Genomic DNA, 22865 nt, shown 5'->3' with positions numbered 1-22865 from the left:
AAGGCAGGGATTGCAATGGCTACCTCTTTATTGCCTCTCAGTACTAAATTCATCCTTCATTGCGGGCTCTACAAAAATGGATCTGGGCCCTTTAGATATTCTTCCTTTTCCAGCTAGCTGAGTGTGAAGCATTTTCTTTAGAAGACACAGAAGAGACATCCCAGGAGGAAAGTTGTCCATCACGTTCCAGTATGCTAGCTCAACTGACTCCTGAAGTGCATGTGGCTTCTGCAGTTCCAGGTCTTGCCCTGGAAGCACAATGGGACTGGCTTCTACAGCACCTGACTGCGTGGCAGCTTTCATAGAGCCCCGTTTCTGCACAAGAGGCAGCTTCTGCAGCCCAGGGCTAGGTTCCTGCACCACGGGCCGCTTGTCTGGCATCCAGCTCCTGCAACACACTGGCCAGCAGAACCCATGAGCCAGCAATCGTCCCTGGGTACCCCCTTGGGGTTTTGTGAAAGTAGATACTTCTCTATCCAAAGCTTTCCCCAGCGTCCTGTAGGGCAGATTTCCAGCAAGTTCTGTGAGAGCAGTACTCCGGCTGCCTCTCTGCCATTCAGTGCGCTGTGGATGTGCCTTTTCTGACGAGGTCTGGATCCCACCCTGGGTGGGGCTTCCTTTGGGGCACTTTATCTCAGCCTGAAGAGTGAAGGCTGCTCCTTATGTCAGCTATGCTTGCACTGTCTTGAGTGCTATTTGCTTCTTACCAGCCGACCCCTCATTATTCCAATCCCCTGTGGTAGTTCATAAATCTTTTTAATAAACTCTCCCTGTTAAAGTTACTATGTGTCCCAGTAGAGAATTCCCAACACACCAATTTTCATTTTGAAATACCATTTTCCAATGCTCATTCTAGGACTGAGGCAGGAAAAAACACAAAATAAGCTTGGAGTATCCTGTAGTACAGAAAGTAAGGAAGTGCTCAAAACAAACCAACAGAAACAAACAAACAGAATGAAGGGGGCATGTCAACAGCACACAGGAGCCACCCAAAAGAACACCCAATTTCCAAAGCTGGAACAACTTGAGAAAAACAAACAATCAAACAAATAAGTAACTTACTGTTGGTGTATAACCCAAAATATCAATAATTATACATGAGCCCATACTGATATAAATTAGTGATTGAATGAATAGGAGAAAGACAAGTCGTCCTCGAAAAGAGCTCCAAATAACATAGGTAGACACTCACTCCTCAAAGACTAAAGCTTACTAGTAATTCCTGTCCTTCACCCTTGAGGGAAGGCTAGACTTAGTTACTTGCTTTTTAAAGAATAGATTAGGGAAAGCGGAAAATAGTAACTTTATGTGAAGAAACCTGACAAACACTATAAATCAGCAAGTGATGAAGGTTAACCAAGTGATGATATCACCAGGGATGTCATATGAATGTCATGAAACACCTGATATGATGGCATGAGAAGGGCATATCAACTTTGTAATATTCCTTTCAAAATCCATAATACCATCATGAAAAAAACAGCAAACACTGACTGAGGAACATTCTACAGGATACCTGGCCAGTACTTTTCAAGGCTCTCGAGGTTAGGAAAAACAATTACTGAGAAACTGTCACAGACCAGAGGAGTCGGGGAGGACAGGGCAATGAAAAGCAGAGTGGTGCCCTGGATTTGGATCTGGAACAGAAAGAGACATCAACAGAAAAACAGATGAAATCCAAATGAAGTCTGGAGTTCATTTAACAGTGATGTACTAATAGTTTCTCAGTTTGACAATCTAAAGGTAAGACATTAACAAGGGGGAAACCTGGATGCGGGCATATGGGAACTCTAGTATTTTTGCAAATTTCCTATAAATTTAAAATGGCTCCAAAATAAAAGTTTTACTGGAAAAAAAATTATTGTGGTATCTGTCTCCTGATTGGACCCTGACTGATACAAGGAACTACTCTGATTGTCAAAGCAATTATTTTATGGATCTAATATATATCATCAAATATATATGTAAGAATAACCAGAGAAGAGGTGACATAGAAATAAAATCTTTGAAAATTAGATTATTTTAACTCTGTTACTAGGTAGATTACTAGCACATGCATTTTATTGCAAGAATTATCTGGCCAAGAATAATAAGTAAATTATACAACTCCTAATTAGTGACAGTAGAGTAACTGCCACAGACAAAATCCAGGTAACAAGACCCACTGCTCTAGCTCAGAATAGCATTCTCTTTCGTGCTTAGAAAAGGTGTCAGAAATGCTTTTCTCTGAACATCTTTGAAGATGTCAAATAACTGTCCATGTTTACTTATGCCTTTGATCATTATAAATAAACCAAAAACAAGAGTTGTAGGGAATAAATAAGAGTCAAGTCAATAGCACCTTCCAGGATTAAAAGAACATGTGTTCTCTGAATTCAAGGGGCTTTCTTCAAAAGGGAGTCAACTCCGAAATGATACAGTTTGTTTTTGAGAAGGCCTAACCTGCAAAATAAAACACTATCTTATATTCCAGGAGGCCTGAACCAGTTCTCAAGGATCTGAAACCCATGCAGGCTTTTGTTTTGTTTACACACTCTTAGTCTGATCTCTCAGCTTGACACAGGCTGCAGTCCTTAGGAGACAGAATATAAATACAGCTGAAATTATTCCACAGCATTCTTGCCCTGGAACTAGCAACAAACCTCACTTTCCAAATGACGAATATATCCACTCTTCTCTTGCCCACTAGTTTACAGAATAATGTTATTTTTCCTCAAAATGTGTAGGCACAAATGATTTTTAAGCTGGAAAAGTTCATGAAAGCCACATCATTTTTGAGGTCAGTTGGCCAGAGAAATGGACATGAGCCAACCCCCACATCCCAAACATTTTGCCTCAACGGCATGTGAACAGAATGCCTACTCTTCTCCCGATCTCCAACAGAAGCAAACAAAACCTTGCAGTACAGTTATGCACTGGGACTGGAAGTCTATCAGGGGCAGAAACTCACTCTCTCTCTCCCTCTCTCTCTCTCTCTCTCTCTCTCTCTCTCTCTCTCTCTCTCTCTCTCTTGTTTGTGTGTGTCTCCCTCCTCTCACCCGGCTTAAGATACAATGAAAAGGCTCTTTCACACAGAATGTTCTGTGCACAGACAGCACGAGGGGCAGCCAAGAGACCACAAAACTGAAACAAGTAGTTCTAACAAGATAAACAGTCATCTCCCCATTCCAATGTGAGCAAAAATTTTAAACCTGGCTTCCCTAGACAGCTGGAAGTCCGTTTGGACTAGATTCAAAAAACTGTTTTGTAGCAATGAGGACACCTCTGTGCTGCCATGAGAGCCTGCTAATTTTTAAAACTATTATTTCCTTTCTCTAAGTATGAGGGTCCGTTCTTTACAATTTAGTTGCTTTTTGAGTCCCTCGCACATTTTTCAAGGCAAATAGTGTGGTGAAGGCCTGAGGTGGGACAGGGGGCTGGGTGGAGGGTGAATGTGGGGAAAATAGGGGACATCTGTAAGACTGTCAAGAATAAAAGATAAAAGGAAGTATACACCATTACACACACAGCAACAAATTAGCCAGAAAACTTAAGTTTTAACTGTGAAATTTAGAAAAGCAACTGCACTACATGACATGCCATCATTTAATACTCATAACAAACAATGTGAGATTTTAAATGCAACCTGCTTGTAGTCCAAATATTGTTATTTTAGTGTTGTAATTTTAACGAGACAGATGACACATTATATATGTCTAATACCAAACTGTTCATGAATTTTTATTTATTGCCAACATTTCTCCCCAAAGTTATCTCAAGCAAGTGCTCGTTATTTGCATCTCAAAATGTAGAGACAAATCGGTTAAGCATTGAAAATATCAATTCTACTTCTTCTGAGTTAAGACCAGCAAGTAGTAAATTTTAATCACCAAGCAAATACCATAGATAAATCAACAAGTGAAAACAGAAGTGAGACTACAATAGCTATGTCACCACGACTGTCCTACTCTGGCAAATGCATTGGTATTTACGGAAGCATCAGCATCAGATTAACTGAGCACCTTTCTTTGTACTCAGTTAACAACAGCTCTGTATCTAATAACTTGCACAGATTTAAAGGAAACTCTATCCATGAGTTGGGTGGGGAACCTGCACTACACTCTGCAGAGGGTGAAACGGGAAACCCAAGGCTCAGGGGAATCTGCAGACAAGGGGCCCTTCCAGCACAAACATCCCAAGACAGACAACAGCAGGTGGACACTCACCACTGGAGCAGTTGGTGCCCCCCCAGCCAGGCTCACACTGACAGGTGTTTGGAGCAATGCAGCGGCCGTGGACACATTTATCTGCACAGTGGGCTGTCGGAGAGAGAAATCAATCAAATGAGGAACGTTGGCACGAGAAAAACCCCCCAACAACACAGCTGTTTCCCATCCCGGTCTCAAGTATCACTTAAAAACAACATGCACGCTTGATAATTTCCTTCAATCCATGCCTCAGCCCTCTTGCAGTCTGCGGTGGAACCAAACAATTCCCCTTCCTATTTTGATAGCTCCAAATAAATTCCTTCATTTTTGCTATTTAACTCTACTTCATGCTGCATTAGGAAAGAAGTTTCAAGGGAAACTGCCTAATCCAGTTTTTAAAAAATGATCAGTGATGACCAAATATATCCTCTTTGTTTCGGGAGATGAGTATGTGGCTGTGAATGCAGAGGCAAAGCACAAAGGAAGACATCAGGGATCCAGGGTGACTGAGCAGACAGATGTATCCCTGTTACCTTCACCAGAAACAATAGTTAAACCCCTCTGTGCACACGTTATACACAACTGCAACACAGGAGAACTACATGCCCCTTTCCTATTAGAGGAGAATATTCAAAAAATGTCACCCAGGTCTTAGGAAGCAGTAAATCTAAACTCCTCTTTCATTAGCGACTATCTTAGCTCTGACCCAACCTCTGTAGGTAAGGGGGATCATTACAGACATGAGTGGATGGATGGTCTGATGATTTCCAAAGCCAAGTCCATTGGGATGACAGAAAAGGCTCTCAAAAATATTACTCTGTGCTGAACATTAATGAGCATTACCTCCAACCTTAGTGCCACTCACATTGATTAAATATTTTTAAATACCTGGATATATGAGTAATAGTGAGAACAATTTGGAAGTACTTGGGGTTAAGATACTGCAAAATTTTATGTAAGGATGAGATAAGGTACCACATGCTTTAGGGTACCACATGTTTTAATTGATGTATTATTACAAGAACAAAACAGGTCTACTATCCAAACGTAAAATACCAATAAGCAAAATAAACCTCATCTCCAATTCCAACAACTAGTAACATTTTTGGGTAGGTGGAAACTTTCAGGAATTTTTTTTCTTATATATATATTTTTTCCCTCAAGGAAAAAAACAAATAAACAGAATCATAATATTTTTCAATTTGCCTTTTCACTTAATGTAATAGGAAAATCTTTCCATGTCATTAATATTTTATGTGATTTATATACTGGATGTGTGTGTGCCTATGTTTTCTATATTGCTGCACCCAAAATGAAAATGATAATCACTTCTAAGTTTTTTATTTTAAAAAAAAGGTTTAGACATCAGGGAATGACATTATGGGAGAAGAAACAGCAAAAGCAAAAGGTGGAAAGAAAAACAAATGAAAATGAGGTTTGTTTGGGTGCATTGTTTGGAGCACTAGCTTTGGAAAATGACAGAGAAAAACCTTGAAAACCAAACCAAGGTGTTAAGACTTTATTCTGAGAATTATCTGGAAATATTCTAATGAAAAAATATAAATTTATTACCAAAAAAAAAAAACAAACACAACCCATCAGGTAGAGGACAGCACAACAGAATAAAGTGACCACAAATTTCAGGAAACTGAGGCTCACTTACATCACCAGAATACTTTTTGAGCTCTTGAGCAATTTAGTGAGGGGTGCCAGGCCAGGTGAACTGGGGATGTTGGCCCAGAGTAGAAATTCTGATACTACAGTTGGAAGGAGATGCTTAGGAACTTCACCATATTTGTTTTAGATAATTACATATTTAATTGTAATTAAAAGCGAAATCGCCTTGAAACATGTACAATGTGCTGACTAGCTGCCAGGTTAAGCCAGCATGTGCCAGCCTCAGGGCTCAGTGTCTCCTGCTACATCCATGCATGTATTTGATACTGCAGATATGCTGTTCATTTGTAAGGTCATAGCTCTGTCCTAGTCTTTCAGATTTAGACATGCGCAAACAAGCCAGAAAACTATCATAACTAGAGTATGCAAAGATTAATTTAATGCCACAGGAGGCTCAGGTCTAAACATACAGGACATGGCCTTGTATCCAGTGACTTGGATTTCAAATGAGCATTGTGTCACACTATTATGCGGTAGAATGTACACACAGGACATTCCCACTTACAGAGAGTGTTAGCACCCCTGTAAATAGGTACATGTGAAATTGCGCACTCGTCTTATGTATTGGCAACATCTCTACTTGAAATATATAGTGATCAGCTCTCAGACCCAAATTTACCAATTTCTCTTTCTTTAAAGTATTAAAACAAGTTAAAAATTCTGTTTGTATGGCTGGAGAAGTTTTAAAAGTCGGATGCTATTTGCCTTTAACATGAAACAAGAGTTTTTTTTTAATATACTGTATTTAAAAGAAAACACAAAAATTGGACATAGTAGTTGATTTAAAAAAAAAGTATTACTCATATCCTCGAATTTCAAATTCTTGCATTTATTTAAAAGAGTCTTGTTCTCACCAATCACTTTAATACTAAGGAAATGTTAAGGTAGACATTTATTTAGTAAAACACTATTTTAGAACATACAGATGGCCAACAGGTACATGAAAAGATGCTTGACATTATGAATCAGAGAAATATAGATCAAGACCTCATAGGTATTAAAATGGCTATTGTGAAAAAGACAAAAAAAACAACAAGCGTTGGTGAGGATGTGAAGAAAAGGAAACCCTCAGAATGTCAATTGGTGTAACCACCATAAAAAGCAGTATGGAAGCTCCTAAACAATTAAAAATATGACTACCATATGATCTAGCAACTCCACTTCTGGGTATTTACCTGAAGAAAACAAGAACACAATAAAAAAAAAAAAAAGGAAATATGCACCACTATGTTCATGGCAGCATTACATGGAAGCAACCTAAGTTTTCATAGATGGATCAATGAATAAAGAAAGTGTGGTGTATATACACAAGGAAAAATTATTCAGCCATAAAAAAAGAATGAAATCTTGTCATTTGCAATAACATAGATGGATCACAAGGGCATTATGCTAAGTAAAATAAGTCAGGCATTGAAAGACAAATACCATATGATCTCTCTTATATGTGTAATCTTAAAAAAATCCAAGCTCATAGATACAGGGAAGAGATTGGTCATTGTAAGACACCGGGGTTTGGGGATAGGAAAAATGGGTAAACTAATTTTTTTTTAGTTTAAATAAATTAAATTTAAAAACCTACTACTTTATTTTGTTTTCAAAATTTAGGCATCCATATAAGATTTCATTTGACAAAAGAGTCAATTTCACCATTTGAAAATTTGAAATCTAAGACACTGGATTACATACCAGTAAGAGCAACCTGGTATTTCATATCTACCTGGGAAGAAGTGGTTATGAGAGGAGAATTTGGGGGTGTTCTATGAGCAGGTCTCAGTTTGTTGCTCTATATCCTTTCATTTTTTTTCACTTCTTATCTTCCTTTAACATTCTTCTACTACTCATCTTTCTCTTCCCACAAACTACTTCTTTGATATGCATAGTTTCCATAGAGGCTGCATAATAAACCCTGGTTTTAATTTAGTTCTGTGGAGATCCCAAAACCTGGTGTGACCACAAATGATTTCCACTGTACCCTCCTGAATCAACTAGGAAGAAAGGTAAGATTGAGCAAGCAGGCCTAGCATCTGTTCTCCAATATTAAAGTGCATATGTTAAACCTGTGCCCAGAGGGTCACGCATCAGAATTGCATGTGCTTCAGAATGCTTTCGGATGGCTGAATAACCGTATGATGCTCTCATGTTTGATTCCTGATGGTACAAATTTTATGTTTTATGAAATTATCATCAAGACGTTCAATTATAGTAGAAGAAAAAAACTCTAGGAGGGTAACTTTAAAATGTAGGTTATTTTTAATGAAACCCTTGAACTAACAAACTCACATTTGGTCAAAGTCTAAAGCAAAATGTGAATAAATAGCAGAAAACAAATTTATCTGTATGTTAGGAATTGGAAGGGAGAAGCTGCTTTCCTAATGATTTCCTTCCTTAATTAAAACTTAAAGCCAATGGAATTATCCCTGAGCATTGAAGCCTAAAATCAGTTAATGATCTAAATCATGAGAAATGTTGGTAGGGGTTCTAAAAGGAAAGGATTATACTTCCATGCTACAGAATCTACACACAGCATTAGACTCTCACACAGTGCCATCTCTGCCCCAGGCCACTATCCCACCAGCTCTGGGCTCTCCACATCTAGCATAGCCTTCACCACCACCTTTATGAGCAGCAGGAGCCACGGGAGCTAACAGAGGAGAACAGAACAAGCAGTAGAACTCTCTGTGTTCTCTGTTGTCCAACTCCCCACGTTGCAGGAACACTAACTGGCATAGGTGGTGACAAATACGGACTCTCCCCTCTAGGAGATCAGCCTCATCTTTCTTCTTTAAATGCCCCCTACTTTGGGTGCTGAACTTCCAAGACTAAACTCCACATAAGAAACCAAGGTAGTTTAATCCATGAATTTGTCCTATAGAAAATCCCAAAGTGAACTAGAAAAGAGAAAGGGAACAGAGGTCCCCCTTAACAAATGTTCAATAGCTCACATTTCAAGAACAGAAGCAAAAGACTCATCATAAAGGGGTGGCTTTGGGCATTAATGGCAACAGTCATTTTATTTCTTGGTCATGTCCTTTCTTCTTAGTTGGAAAAGGTTCATCTAAATCAGGAAAAGATTATATATGGCCTATATGATTTATTTCTTACATTCCTCTTTAAGAAAATCATTAAGTATCACACTCTGAGTTTTCAGGAGTTGTTTTTTGTTGTTGTGTGTGTTTTTTTTTGTTTTTTTTTGTTTGTGTGTTTGTTTGTTTTTTAGAGATCAGATATAAACTGAATCTCTGGGCCCACAATAATCACACTGCTGCAGACACACTGAATGGCAAGGGGTGGCCCAGGCATCATTTCCCAAAAACTCTGGAAGGCAAGAGACAATGGTGAGAAGAACAACCCACATTGTTGAAGTGAAAGCTGTGGACAGACTGTCTGCCTGATGAACAGGTGAGGACTGACATGATGACCCTGGAGTCTTTTCTAATTATGCTCCTGTTTCAGTCTCAATTCCTTAATCCATTTAAATCCCATTACCAGTGCCACGGACCTCATTGCTTTCACTTGCAAATATTTGGCTTTAATACTGAGAGTCACTAACTACACTCAATAGTTTTCTCTTCTGCCACATCCATTTCCCTTTGGATTTACACCAAGGGTGTGGCAAAAAGGTGAAAGTCAGAGTGGGCAGTAAAAGACTTCTCTATAAGCCAATTATATCTTTAAGCACAGTACCTACAGTCATCCTAAATAATATAATATAATCAATTAGTTTAAGTTAATGTGAAAAAATGTTTCCATCATCAGAGTATCTCTTGAAAATAATTGTCCAATAAACCACAAACCTTCCAGCTAACCCAACTTTCCTCAGAAGTTCCTTTTATCATGGTCTTTGTTTTTGCTCATTTATTCTGCGTTGGCATTAAGGAACATGGATAGAGTTAAAAGTGCCTTTACTGAACATCAGTCCCACATTTTTCAGACAAGGAAGCAGAAACTTGAGAAATGGAATGATGTTCCCAATCGATATAGGTGCCTGACTCCACAGGAACAAAACTTATGCTGGGTTTTATGGGAGGAGGGAGATACAGGGGTGAAAAAGATGGTAGCAGTTGTGCTGGGCCAGAAACTAAGACAGATGTATTAGATGGCTAGGAGTCAGAAGTTAGAAGATTCAAATGACAAAGAGAGAGAGAGAGAGCAGAGAGTTAATTTCCAAGGTACTAGTAAACTTCATTCCCTCAATATTTTTGTTAGAAACTAACTATATGCAGAGTCTTTACAAAATCTAATTGTTTCTACAAAATCTAATTGTTACTACAAAATCTAATTGAAGTACAGACAGAAATAATTTTGTGCCCATATTTCCAAATTATACACTCTACTGTGTTTAATATTTAGTGATGTATTATAAATACATCACTAAATATTAATCACTAAATAATATTTAATATTTAGACACACTGCTACTGTGGATCCAAAGACAGCAGATCGGGAACTCCTGGTCTGCAGAGAAAGTCACAGAGGTCCCTTGAACTCCATAAACACAGAGCAGAATGCAGGGGAAATAACAGAAATATGAGCAAAATACTGAGAGAGCACATTTAATTATTCCACTTATATGAAATATTCATATAGTTAAATCTATAGACAGAGAAAGTGTATTTGTGGTTATTGAGGGCTGGGAGGGATTAGGAGTGAATGTGGGGTTGTGGCTAATGTATACAGGGATTTTTTTCTTTTTTTTTGAGGTGAGGAAATGTTCTAAAATTGTGTGATGATTGCACAACTTTGAATATATGAAAAAAGCCATTCAACTGTACATTTTAAATGGTTGCCTTGTATGGTATACTATGAATTATATAAAGCTGTCATAAAAAATAATGTGGGAGCTATGGAAGGAAGCAATTGATTCCAACTCGAGTAAGATAAAGGTGGGTCTCCTGAAAGAGAGAACATCGGAAAGTGGACACCTTTGTAATAAAATTGTAGGGAAGAGTGGCCAACAGCAGCTGCCTCATACCCCATTTTCCTTCCATTCCATCCCCAAAGTTGCAAAACCCACTGCTTGGGGTCAAGGGCTTTTGCCTCACAGCTACCAGGAGTTCATATGCAGAGCCTGCATAAATGGTGATCAGTCATGGGAAGCGAGAGAATACTGGGAGCCCACACATTTGCACTTAGTAAATGTAATGAAAAAACATCCATATCTAAATTCCTTCCCTCCATTCCTGATAGGGCTTTCATGATTCTTAAGGACAAGTACTAAGAGTAATTACTAGCAGTGTCTTTGGTAGACATTGATAATATACCAAATTAGCCCTAACTGGTTTGGCCCAGTGGATAGAGCGTCGGCCTGCAGACTGAAAGGTCCCAGGTTCATTTCAGTCAAGGGCACATACCTTGGTTTTGGGCACATCCCCAGAAGGACGTGTGCAGGAGGCAACTAATCGATTTTTCTCTCTCACTGATGCTCTATCCCTCTCCCTTCCTCTCTGTAAAAATTCAATATATATATATATATTTTTTCAATGTATATATATCAAATTATATACCAAACCTTACTAATAGAATGCCAGTTTCACCACAGAGAATAATGTGACCAGTAAGAAACTACATTTCCCAGCCCTCACTCTGGATTGAAGTGTCCATATGGAAAACAGTGTATGGGGACAGTAAGTACAATTTCCCTTTACTCTCTCCTTCCTGGTGCCTGGTGTGTGAGCAAAATGCTGAATCTGCAAATACCATCAGGCAGCTCTGAGGGAAGGGCCCAGAGGATTATGAAGAACTTTGCTCTGAATTCCTTGCACAGATGAATGAATATCATAAAGCACCCACTTCCAGACTTCTCATTACAGAGAAACAATACTAGCAAACCCTATGTATTTACCAGTAACTTTCTATTTTTCAGATATTTATTTATTGCAGCCAAACATAATTCCTTCTACCCTGCCTCCTTGGGAGATATTTCAGGCGAGTCAGTTCCTAAATTAAAAAAAAAAAAATCATAATATTATTATTTTAAAAAATGCCCCAGAAAAAGCATTTTTTATATGCTTCCCTGTCTGGGAATACATCTATTTCTGATTAAAATTATCTGCAAGACAGAATCAAAAAGGAGCTCCTCCACCCTGATAATGGGCAAATATGGAAAACCTACTACTAATATTATACTCAATAGTAAAGGAATGAATGCATTCCCTCTGAAATTAGGAACAAGACAAGGATATCTACTCATTTCTATTCAGCATCGTACTAGAGGTTGTAGCAAAGTGTAATAAGGCAAGAACAAATTTTAAAATCCATATTTGGAATTAAGAAGTAAAACTGCCTTTATTTAAAGATTATGTAAATATACAGTATGTATGTATGTAGAAAATCAGATGGAATCTACTATTAAAAGCTACTAAAATAATGAGAGTTTAAGAAGGTTGCATATAAAAACTAACATACAAAATTTAAGTATAGTTCTATATATTGGCAGTGAACAATTAGAAATTGAAAATTTAAATGCCATTTACAATAGCGTCAAAAATATGAAATATATAGGGATAAATATGAACCAAAAGGTGAAAGTACTATACTGAAAAACTAACTACTGCTGAGAGAATTTAAAAAATGAAACAAGCGGAGCTTGAAGATGGCGACCGAACAGATGGACTTGTTCTGACCCCGGTCCCAAAACAGATAGAAGCAACATCTGAGTCGCTCAGGGAATGTTGATTAGCAGCTAAGGGGCAGCGGATCACTCTAGGAAGGTAAGGAAGTGTCCGCTGGACAATTTTTCCTGACCAAGCGGCCAGCACTCCCGACTTCTCCCGGAGCTCCGGGCTCGGCGCAAAGGCGGCGCCACCCTACCAGGAAGGGAGCAGCTTCACTGAGGCCTGGAAAACCCACAGCCGAGGAGTCCATCGAGCACCTGTGGCGCCCCGATCGGAGCAAGCGCGTGGATTCAAGGAAGCTCTTCAACCACCCACAGAAAGGTCAGAGTTTGCGTGGCTAGGCTGAGAGTTCAGGCTGCGATAGCCCCATTGCTCCCGCGAGGCCCCGCCCCCAGAGCGGCCCTGAGCTCCACGGCCCCACCTATTGATATATTGTAGCACCAAAGCGCCGTGAGGCCCCGCCCCCAGTGCGGCCCTGAGCGCTGCGCCTGGGAGCGCCGCGAGGCCCCGCCCCCAGTGCGGCCGCGGCCCCGCCTATATTGTAGCCCAGGAGAGCTGCGAGGGCCCGCCCCCAGAGAGAAAGAGGGCCAGAGCAACCAAAGTCTGGGAGGTCAAACCAGTAACACTGACACCTAAGGGCTGAACTACAAACTGCCTTTTTTTTTTTTTTTTCTTTTTTCTTTTTCTTTTTTCCTTTTTCTTTTTTCTTTTTCTTTTTCTTTTAATTAATCAAAAATAAATGGACACAAATAACTAAGATATAGCCTACCTAAAATTAAGGACTACCTTACAAAACTGAGGTGCAGTGGAAAGCTGGGAACTGCAAGACTCTCTGATCCAAGAACCAGGCATACCAAATACAATAACAGAGGAAGTGATTGAACTCTACTGGACAATTTTATGCTAATTATACTATTCTTTATTTTATTTTCATTTTTTACATTTTTTATTTAATTTTCATTTTTTACATCTTTTACTTCAGAAACGATTTTTTTTCTTTTTTCCTTACTTGATTTTACCTTTTCAATTATTACATTTTTCAATCTCTATCTTCACTATTACTACTGCTATTTTGCAATTTTTTTTTCTTTTTCTTTTCCTCCCCAGTACCATTTTACTTCGTCTTTATTTTACATTGGGAGTAACCTTCATTCTATTTTAATCTCTACTATAGCATCATTCAACCCTATCTCAATTCGACCTTTACCCCATCACTCTCTTACTAAACTTTAACCTTTTAGTCTCCAGTTTATCCTATCCCTTTCCGGCTTTAGTTTTTCCTCTATTCTTTCTGTATACCCCCTGCTAAAGCTCTCACTATACTCATAGACCTAAGTTCCAACCCCTGATACAAGTGTATAAATATCACTCTCTGCACTATATTAACTAGTTAAAACAAAACAAAACACACACAAAAAAACGGTTCTACTTTCTATCCTTTTCTCATTGTTTGAGTGAAGGTTGATTATTGTGAATATTTGTCCTTTTCAGTGAAATTGTTATGCTTATTCCAGTGTTGTTATTGTTGCTTTGTATTTTTTTTAAATCCTCTGTTTTTGTTTGTTTCTTTGACTTCTGTATATCATAACCTTACTTAATAATAGTGGATATTGTATTGTAGTTTGTATTAATCTCCAAGTATTGTTACCGGCATTGGCTGGGCTCAGTGGTTGATCTATGGCAATTTTCTCCACATATATATAGTTTGTTTCCCATTTTTTTAGTTTGCTTCTTCTCTCTCTCTCTCTCTCTCTCTCTCTCTCTCTCTTTCTCTCTCTCTCTCTTACTCTCTCTTCTTTTTCTCCCTGTTTTCTAACTTCATTTTGTCATTACTTTATTTCTTCTTTGACTTTTTTTTTTTTAATTTTTCTTTATTTTATTTTTACCTTCCTTCCTTCCTTCTCTCCTATACCCTAATTTGCCTATCGCTAGGGGTTACCTTTATTAGAGGTTATTAATATTGTAAACACATTCCTGTTAAGTGCCTCTCGTGTTGTACCTGGTAGTGTTGTATTTTGCACCTATAAATTAACGCAAGAGAAAGAACACCACATAACCAGACATCCTGAAAAGAGATACCATGGGAAGACAAAGAAACACCCCACAAATGAAAGAAAAGCAGGCATCACCAGAAAAGGAAGTAAACGAGCCAGAGGCAAGCAGCCTACCAGAGCAAGAGTTCAGAATAATGATTATTGGTTGGCTAAAAAGAATGGAAGAGAAATTTGACAATAACCAAGAAGAAATGAGGAAGAACCATCAGGAATTGAGGAAGAACCAAGAAGAAATGAAAAATGACATCGCTACCATGAAGAACTCAATAGAAAGCATCAAGAGTAGACTAGATGAAGCGGAAGACCGCATCAGTGAGCTAGAAGACAAGATGGAAAAAAATACCCAATTAGAGCAGCTTCTAGAAAAAAAGATTAAAAAGCAGGAGGAGAGCCTACGGGAGCTTTGGGACATTACAAAACAAAATAATATTCGAATAATAGGGGTTCCAGAAGGAAAGGAAACTGAGGTAGACGTGGAAAAAGTATTTCAAGAAATAATGACAGAAAACTTTCCTGAGATAGAGAAGAAAAAACCCACACAAATCCAAGATGCTCGCAGAGTCCCAAGCAAAATGAATCCCAGAAGACAGACGCCAAGGCACATTATAATTAAAGTGGCAAACAACAACGACAAAGTAAGAATCTTAAAAGCAGCCAGAGAGAGACAGAAAGTTACTTACAAAGGAACCCCCATCAGACTAGCAACTGATTTCTCAACAGAAACATATCAGGCCAGAAGGGAATGGGGTGAAATATACAAAGTCATGCAAAGGAAGGGTTTGAATCCAAGAATACTGTACCCAGCAAGACTATCAATCAAAATTGAAGGGGAAATCAGGAGCTTCACAGACAAAAAAAGACTGAAGGAATTTATCTCCACCAAACCAGCAATGCAAGAAATGCTAAAGGGTCTACTGTAAAAATAAAGAAATAGGAATTGAAGAAGGAACATGGGTATAGAATAAAAATGCCATCAAATGAGTACCTATCAATAATAACCTTAAATGTAAATGGATTAAATGCTCCAATCAAAAGACATAGGGTGTCAGATTGGATAAGAAAACAAGACCCTTACATCTGTTGCCTACAAGAAACCCACCTCAGAAAAAAAGATGCACACAGACTGAGGGTGAAGGGATGGAAAAAAGTTTTCCAGGCAAATGGAAAGGAAAGAAAAGCTGGGGTAGCAATACTTATATCTGACAAATTAGATCTCAGAGTGAAGGACATAACAAGAGATAATGAAGGCCACTTCATAATACTAAAGGGTACAATCCAACAAGAAGAAATAACCCTGGTAAATATATATGCACCCAATACAGGAGCACCCAAATACATAAAAAAACTGCTGGAGGACATTAAGGGAGAGATTAATAGCAATACAATCATAGTAGGAGATTTTAATACCCCACTGTCACCCTTCGACAAATCATCTAAACAAAAAATCAGCAAAGAAATATCAATCCTAAACGACTCACTAGACCAGATGGAATTAATTGACATCTTTAGAACATTCCACCCCAAAGCCACAGAATATACATTCTTCTCAAGTGCACATGGGACATTCTCAAAGATAGACCACATTTTGGGACATAGGCAAAGTCTCTTCAAATTCAAGAAGATAGAAATCATATCAAGCATCTTCTCAGACCATAGTGGCATAAAACTGGAAATTAATTACAATAAAAATAATCCAAAGAAATCAAATACATGGAGACTAAACAACATGCTATTAAACAAGGACTGGGTTACCAGAGAAATCAAGGAAGAAATTAAAAACATCCTGGCAACAAATGACAATGAAAACACAACAATCCAAAATCTATGGGACACAGCAAAAGCAGTTTTGAGAGGGAAGTTCATATCCTTACAAGCCTATTGCAAAAAACTAGAAAAAATGGTAACAGATGAACTAACTCTACAACTCAAAGAGTTAGAAAAAGAGCAACAAGAAAAGCCCAGTGTAAGCAGAAGGAAGGAAATAACAAAAATCAGAGCACAGATAAATGACATAGAGACCAAAGAAACAATACATAAGATCAACAAAACCAAGAGCTGGTTCTTTGAAAGGATAAACAAGATTGATGGACCTCTAGCCAGGCTAACCAAGAAACAAAGAGAGAGGACCCAAATAAACAAAATCAGAAATGAAAGAGGTGAAATAACAACAGACCCCACCGAAATACAACAGATTGTTACAAAATACTACGAACAACTCTATTCCAACAAACTAAACAACCTGGAGGAAATGGACATATTCCTAGAAAAATACAAACTGCCAAAACTCAATCAGGAAGAATCTAAAAATCTCAATAGACCAGTGACGTGGGAAGAAATTGAAACCGTCATCAAAAAGCTTCCAGCAAACAAAAGCCCAGGGCCAGATGGCTTCACAGGAGAGTTTTACCAAACATTCAAGGAAGAACTAAAACCTATCCTCCTCAGACTATTCCAAAAAATCCAAGAGGAAGGAACACTTCCGAACTCCTTCTATGAAGCCAACATCACCCTAATACCAAAACCAGATAAAGACAACTCAATGAAAGAGAATTACAGGCCAATATCCCTCATGAACATAGATGCCAAAATCCTCAACAAAATTCTAGCAAATCGACTCCAGAAGAACATCACAAAGATCATACACCATGACCAAGTAGGATTTATTCCAGGAATGCAAGGATGGTACAATATCCGCAAATCAATAAACGTGATACATCACATAAACAAATTGAAAGATAAAAATCATATAGTCATATCAATTGACGCAGAAAAAGCATTTGACAAAATCCAACACCCTTTCCTGTTAAAAACTCTTAAAAAGGTGGGAGTACAAGGATCATACCTCAACATAATAAAAGCTATATATGATAAACCCACAGCCAACATTATACTCAATGGGCAAAAACTAAAACCATTCCCTCTAAGAACAGGAACAAGACAGGGATGCCCACTCTCGCCACTCCTGTTTGACATAGTTCTGGAAGTACTAGCCATTGCAATTAGACAAGAGGAGGAAATAAAAGGCATCCAAATTGGAAAAGAAGAAGTAAAGTTATCCTTATTTGCAGATGACATGATATTGTACATAAAAAACCCAAAAGACTCCATTAAAAAACTAATTGACTTAATAAATGAATTTGGCAACGTAGCAGGATATAAAATTAATGCCAAGAAATCCATGGCATTTCTATACACCAACAGTGAAACTACAGAAACAGAGGCTAAAAAAGCAATTCCATTCACCATCGCACCAAAAAAATTAAGATACCTAGGAATAAATTTAACTAAAGAAATAAAGGACCTATTTGCGGAAAACTACACGACACTGAAAAAAGAGATAGAGGAAGATGTAAGGAGATGGAAGAACATACCATGTTCATGGATTGGTAGAATCAACATCATCAAAATGTCCATACTTCCTAAAGCAATCTATAGGTTCAATGCACTCCCCATTAAAATACCAACGACATATTTCACTGACCTAGAAAGAACTCTCCAAAAGTTCATTTGGAACAATAAAAGACCCCGAATAGCCACAGCAATTCTGAGAAAGAAGAGTAAAGTAGGAGGGATCTCAATACCAGACTTCAAACTATACTACAAAGCCACTGTTCTCAAAACAGCCTGGTACTGGCACAAGAACAGACAAATAGATCAATGGAATAGAATTGAGAACCCAGATATCAACCCAAATCACTATGCTCAATTAATATTTGACAAAGGAGGCACGAATATACAATGGAGTCAAGACAGTCTCTTCAATAAATGGTGTTGGGAAAATTGGACAGACACATGCAAAAGAATGAAACTAGATCACCAACTTACACCATTCACAAGGATAAACTCAAAATGGATACAGGACTTAAACATCAGACGGGAAACCATAAAAATACTAGAAGCATCCACAGGTAGCAAAATCTCAGACGTATGCCAAAATAACTTCTTCACTGATACTGCCCCTAGGGCAATGGAAGCTAAAGAGAAAATAAACAAATGGGACTACTTCAAAATAAAAAGCTTTTTTACAGCAAAAGAAACCATCAATAAAACAACAAGAAAGCCCACGGTGTGGGAGATCATATTTGCAAATATTACCACTGATAAAGGTTTAATCTCCAACATTTACAAACAGCTTATACAACTAAATAAAAGGAAGATGAATGATCCAATTAAAAAATGGGCAATGGACCTAAACAGAATATTTTCAAAAGAAGACAGAAGGAAGGCCAAAAGGCACATGAAAACATGCTCAAAGTCACTAATTATCCGAGAGGTGCAAATCAAAACAACAATGCGGTACCATCTCACACCTGTCAGAATGGCCAACATCAACAAATCAACAAACGACAAGTGTTGGCGAGGTTGCGGAGAAAAAGGAACCCTCGTGCACTGCTGGTGGGAATGCAGACTGGTGCAACCACTGTGGAGAACAGTGTGGAGTTTCCTCAAAAAACTGAAAATGGAACTCCCATTTGACCCAGTAATCCCACTTCTAGGAATATATCCCAAGAAACTAGAAACACCAATCAGAAAGGATATATGCACCCCTATGTTCATAGCAGCACAATCTACAATAGCCAGAATTTGGAAACAGCCTAGGTGCCCGTCAGCAGATGATTGGATCCAAAAACTATGGTACATCTACACAATGGAATACTATGCTGCCATAAAGAAGAAGGAATTCTCATCATTTGCAGCAACCTGGATGGAATTGGAGAGCATCATGCTGAGTGAAATAAGCCAATCAACGAAAGAGAAACACCACATGACCTCACACATCGGTGGATGATAAAGATCTTTATAAACTGATGAACCAAGAGACAGATATAGAGAAAGTAAAGCAACAGGCAGACTGTCAAATTACAGTGGGGAGGGTAGGGATATCAGGGGGAGATAATAGATCAACCGAAGGACTTGTATAAATGCATATAAGTACAACCAATGGACATAAAACTATGGGGAGGGAGGGGATGTGTGGGAGGGAGGGAGGGGGGCAATAAAAAAAAATCAAGAAAATATGTAAAAAATAAATAAATAAATAAATAAATAAATAAATAAAATGAAACAAAACTACCAATCAATTACAGAAAACTCCATCCAACAAAGGCAGAATATGTATACACGTTCACACTAGAGAGACAGTCCTTGTTTATGAATCAGATGACTCAATATTTTTAAGATACCAATTCTCCCCCAAATAGATCAATAGATTGCATACATACCAATCAGAACCTCACTAGCTATTTTAGTAGAAAATGACAAGCTGGTTTTAAAATTCATATGTAAAATCAAAGTACCTATAACAGCCAAAACAACCTTGAAAAGGAAAAATAAGTTTTAGGACTAATGCTGCTTGATTTAAAGACTTGTGTGTGAAGGGGATAATATTTTTTTAAAAAGTTAATAGGGGCAACCAGCCTGGCAGGGGAGAGCAGTTAGGGGTGACAAGGCCAGCAGGGGAGGGCAGTTAGGTGGGTCAGGCAGGCAAGCAGAGTGGTTAGGCCAGGCAGGCAGGTGAGCAGTTAGGAGCCAGAGGTCCTGGATTGTGAGAGGGATGGCAGTTGGACTTCCCCCAAGGACTCCCGGATTAGAGAGGGTGCAGGTTGGGCATGAATTTCATGCACCAGGCATCTATGAAAATAAACTGGGATATATAATCTCACACTATATACAAAAATCAAAATGAATCATAGTCATAAATGTAAAATCTACAAAAGTATAAAACCTTTAGAAAAAAACATAGGATAAAATCTTTGTGATGTTGAGTTGGACAAAGATTTCTTAGATATAGCACCAAGACACAATTGCAAAAGAAAAAAAATAAAATTTTCCATCAAAATTAAAATCTTCTGCTCTTTAAAAAAACACCATTAAGAGAATAAAAAGATAAGTCAGACTGGAAGAAATACTTTTAAAAATATTATCTGATAAAGAATTTGTATCCAGAACATATAAAGAATCTATATGTATATAGAAAAGCCAAAGGGACCATCCAACCAGCTGACCATTAGACCATCTGACTGGTAGTTATAATGCACATTGACCACCAGGGGGCAGATGCTCAATGCAGGAGCTGCAGAGCTGCGGTGACTTGGCAGCTGCGGTTCTAGGGTGACGCACCCAGAACCAGACAGGAGGGAGCCCGATTCTGGGCTCTGACAATCCAGGACCCCTAAGGGGATGTCAGAGAGCCAATTTCAGCCCAATCCCCACAGGCCAGACCTAGGGACCCCACCAGTGCACGAATCTGTGCACCAGGCCTCTGGTACAAAATAAAAAAACAAACAGTTCAATTATAAATAAACAAATGGCAAAAGATTTGGATATATCATCAAAGAAGATGTACTAATGGCAATTAAGCTTATGGAAAGATACTCAATGTCATTAGTCACTAGAACATCTCAAATTAAAACTATATGTATATATTCAAATGACAAATTAAAAAAAAAACTGTATTAAATGTTAGCAAGGATGTGAAATAAGTGCAACTCTCATACATTTCTAGTGAGATTTTAAAATGGACACCACTTTGGGAAAGTTTGGCAGTTTTAAAAAAATGTTCATGGACAGTTAGATGGTTTCCAGTTTGGCTATTTCAAATAAAGCATCTCTGAAGCATCGACTGATTCAGCCATAATACTCCGAGGTATTACACAAGAAAAATAAAAATACATATTCATACAGGGACTTGTAGAGGAATTGTCAGAGCAGCTTTATTTGAAATGATAATCCAGACAAAATGGGTGAATCTCAAAATGGCTATTCTGAGTGAAATAGATTAGATATAAAAAAAATAGCATACTGTATAATTCTACTTATATAAAGCTCTAGAAAAATACAAACTAATCTAGAGTGACAGAAAGCAAATTAGTGGTTACATGCAGAAAGTGAAGGGCATGTAGGGGTAGATGGGAGGAATTACAAAGGGGTCTGAAAATGTGTTTGTATGCTATGAATAGTTAACTATCTTAACTGAGGTGACAGTTTCATGGCTATATATATGCCATACCTATGAAATTATACACTTAATTTGTCTAGATGTTTTATGTCTTTGTTACTCAGTAAAGCTGCTTTAAAAAATAACTAGAGCCATGACCAGTGTGGCTCAGTTGGTTAGAACATTGTCCCATGCACCGAAGGGTCATGGGTTCAATTCCTGGTCAGGGCACATACCTAGGTTGTAGGTTTGATCCCGGTTCAAGACGCATACAACTAGACAGTGAGAAGAAGTTCCAGGGAAGAACAAAGGAAACTCTCTATATACAAAACAGGGCAGATTTATTTTATTTTTACAAAAATTTGAGCTAACACTAAAATACTATACATACTTTTCAAATTCAGTAAGAGTCTGTGGTCATTGATGGATGGGCTCTCCAAATGCTTATGAAGGTAATGGCTTTAGACCTTCCCAAAAATATTTGAGGAAATGCTAATACTAAAACTCACAATGCAATGTTCTTCTAAGTTTTTCCTCTACAAAGTGAATGACACAGACAAAAAAGTTTGTGTTGAAATAGACTATTGTAATAGATTCCACACAAGGGATTGAAATACCATCTGTGGAGCACATAATCCTATTCATTTAATGGAAAATGGAAAAAAGTATTTAGCTTAATTCCACACATATACAGGCATTATCTATTTTGGCCACGACTCTGGCATTGTTGTCTCTTTGGGTTAAATCAGATTTAAGTAATAAGGAATACGATCCTAATGGACCGTAGTTTCAAAAAATTAACAGGCACTGGGATAAACTCCCACTTCTCTAAGCACAAATTCCTAGCAGCTTAGCCTATAGCTGATGATACAACTGCAAACTGATTCAATTTGGAAAAGATTTCAAAATCATCAGCATACACTTTGCAGAAGAAATCAGATGGAAGGGACCTTCATTTGGGATAAATCACTTCCTTTGGTCCTGTTATGTTTATGTCTGTGGGGAAAGAATGGTGACTCTACGGGAAGTGCCACACCAGGATCTGTTTTTAGAATGGCATTCCTCTTGGTCCAACCACTCTCTACAGAGCCACGAATTCTTTCACAAATACCCCCTACCCACAGCATGTTTCCACCACATGGCATTTCCCCCAGTCATCTTGCTGACACTTGTTTCCAGATACTATTGCTTCTGATTATCCAATGCATCAGAACCGCACGTTAATAATAGAGGCTCGCCCCAGGGGAAGTTAAGAGGGCAGTGGTAACCATTGAGGCTACCATTTTCCCATTCAGTGCCCTCGTCCCTCCTCCCTCCTCAGTGGTGATCCTCCAGACATTTCCTTTTGGATCTGGTGCCCTTATGTTCTTTCTATTCTCCTTTCCTGTCTACATTA

At 38.3% G+C, this 22865-nt stretch overlaps 1 protein-coding gene across 1 annotated transcript in view; it reads right to left on the bottom strand.

Moving 5' to 3' along the window:
* MEGF10 (multiple EGF like domains 10) overlaps window positions 1-22865 on the bottom strand; it is a 158241-nt gene that overhangs the window by 73809 nt on the left and 61567 nt on the right. The window contains exon 5 of the mRNA XM_084881395.1: window positions 4206-4298. Within this exon, the coding sequence (XP_084737521.1) occupies window positions 4206-4298 (93 nt within the window). The remainder of the gene's footprint in view (window positions 1-4205; window positions 4299-22865) is intronic.

The sequence above is a fragment of the Pipistrellus hanaki genome, assembly GCF_964339955.1.
Source record: "Pipistrellus hanaki genome assembly, chromosome: 4".
Classification (NCBI taxonomy): Eukaryota; Metazoa; Chordata; class Mammalia; order Chiroptera; family Vespertilionidae; genus Pipistrellus; species Pipistrellus hanaki.
This window is presented reverse-complemented; position numbering and strand designations above follow the sequence as displayed.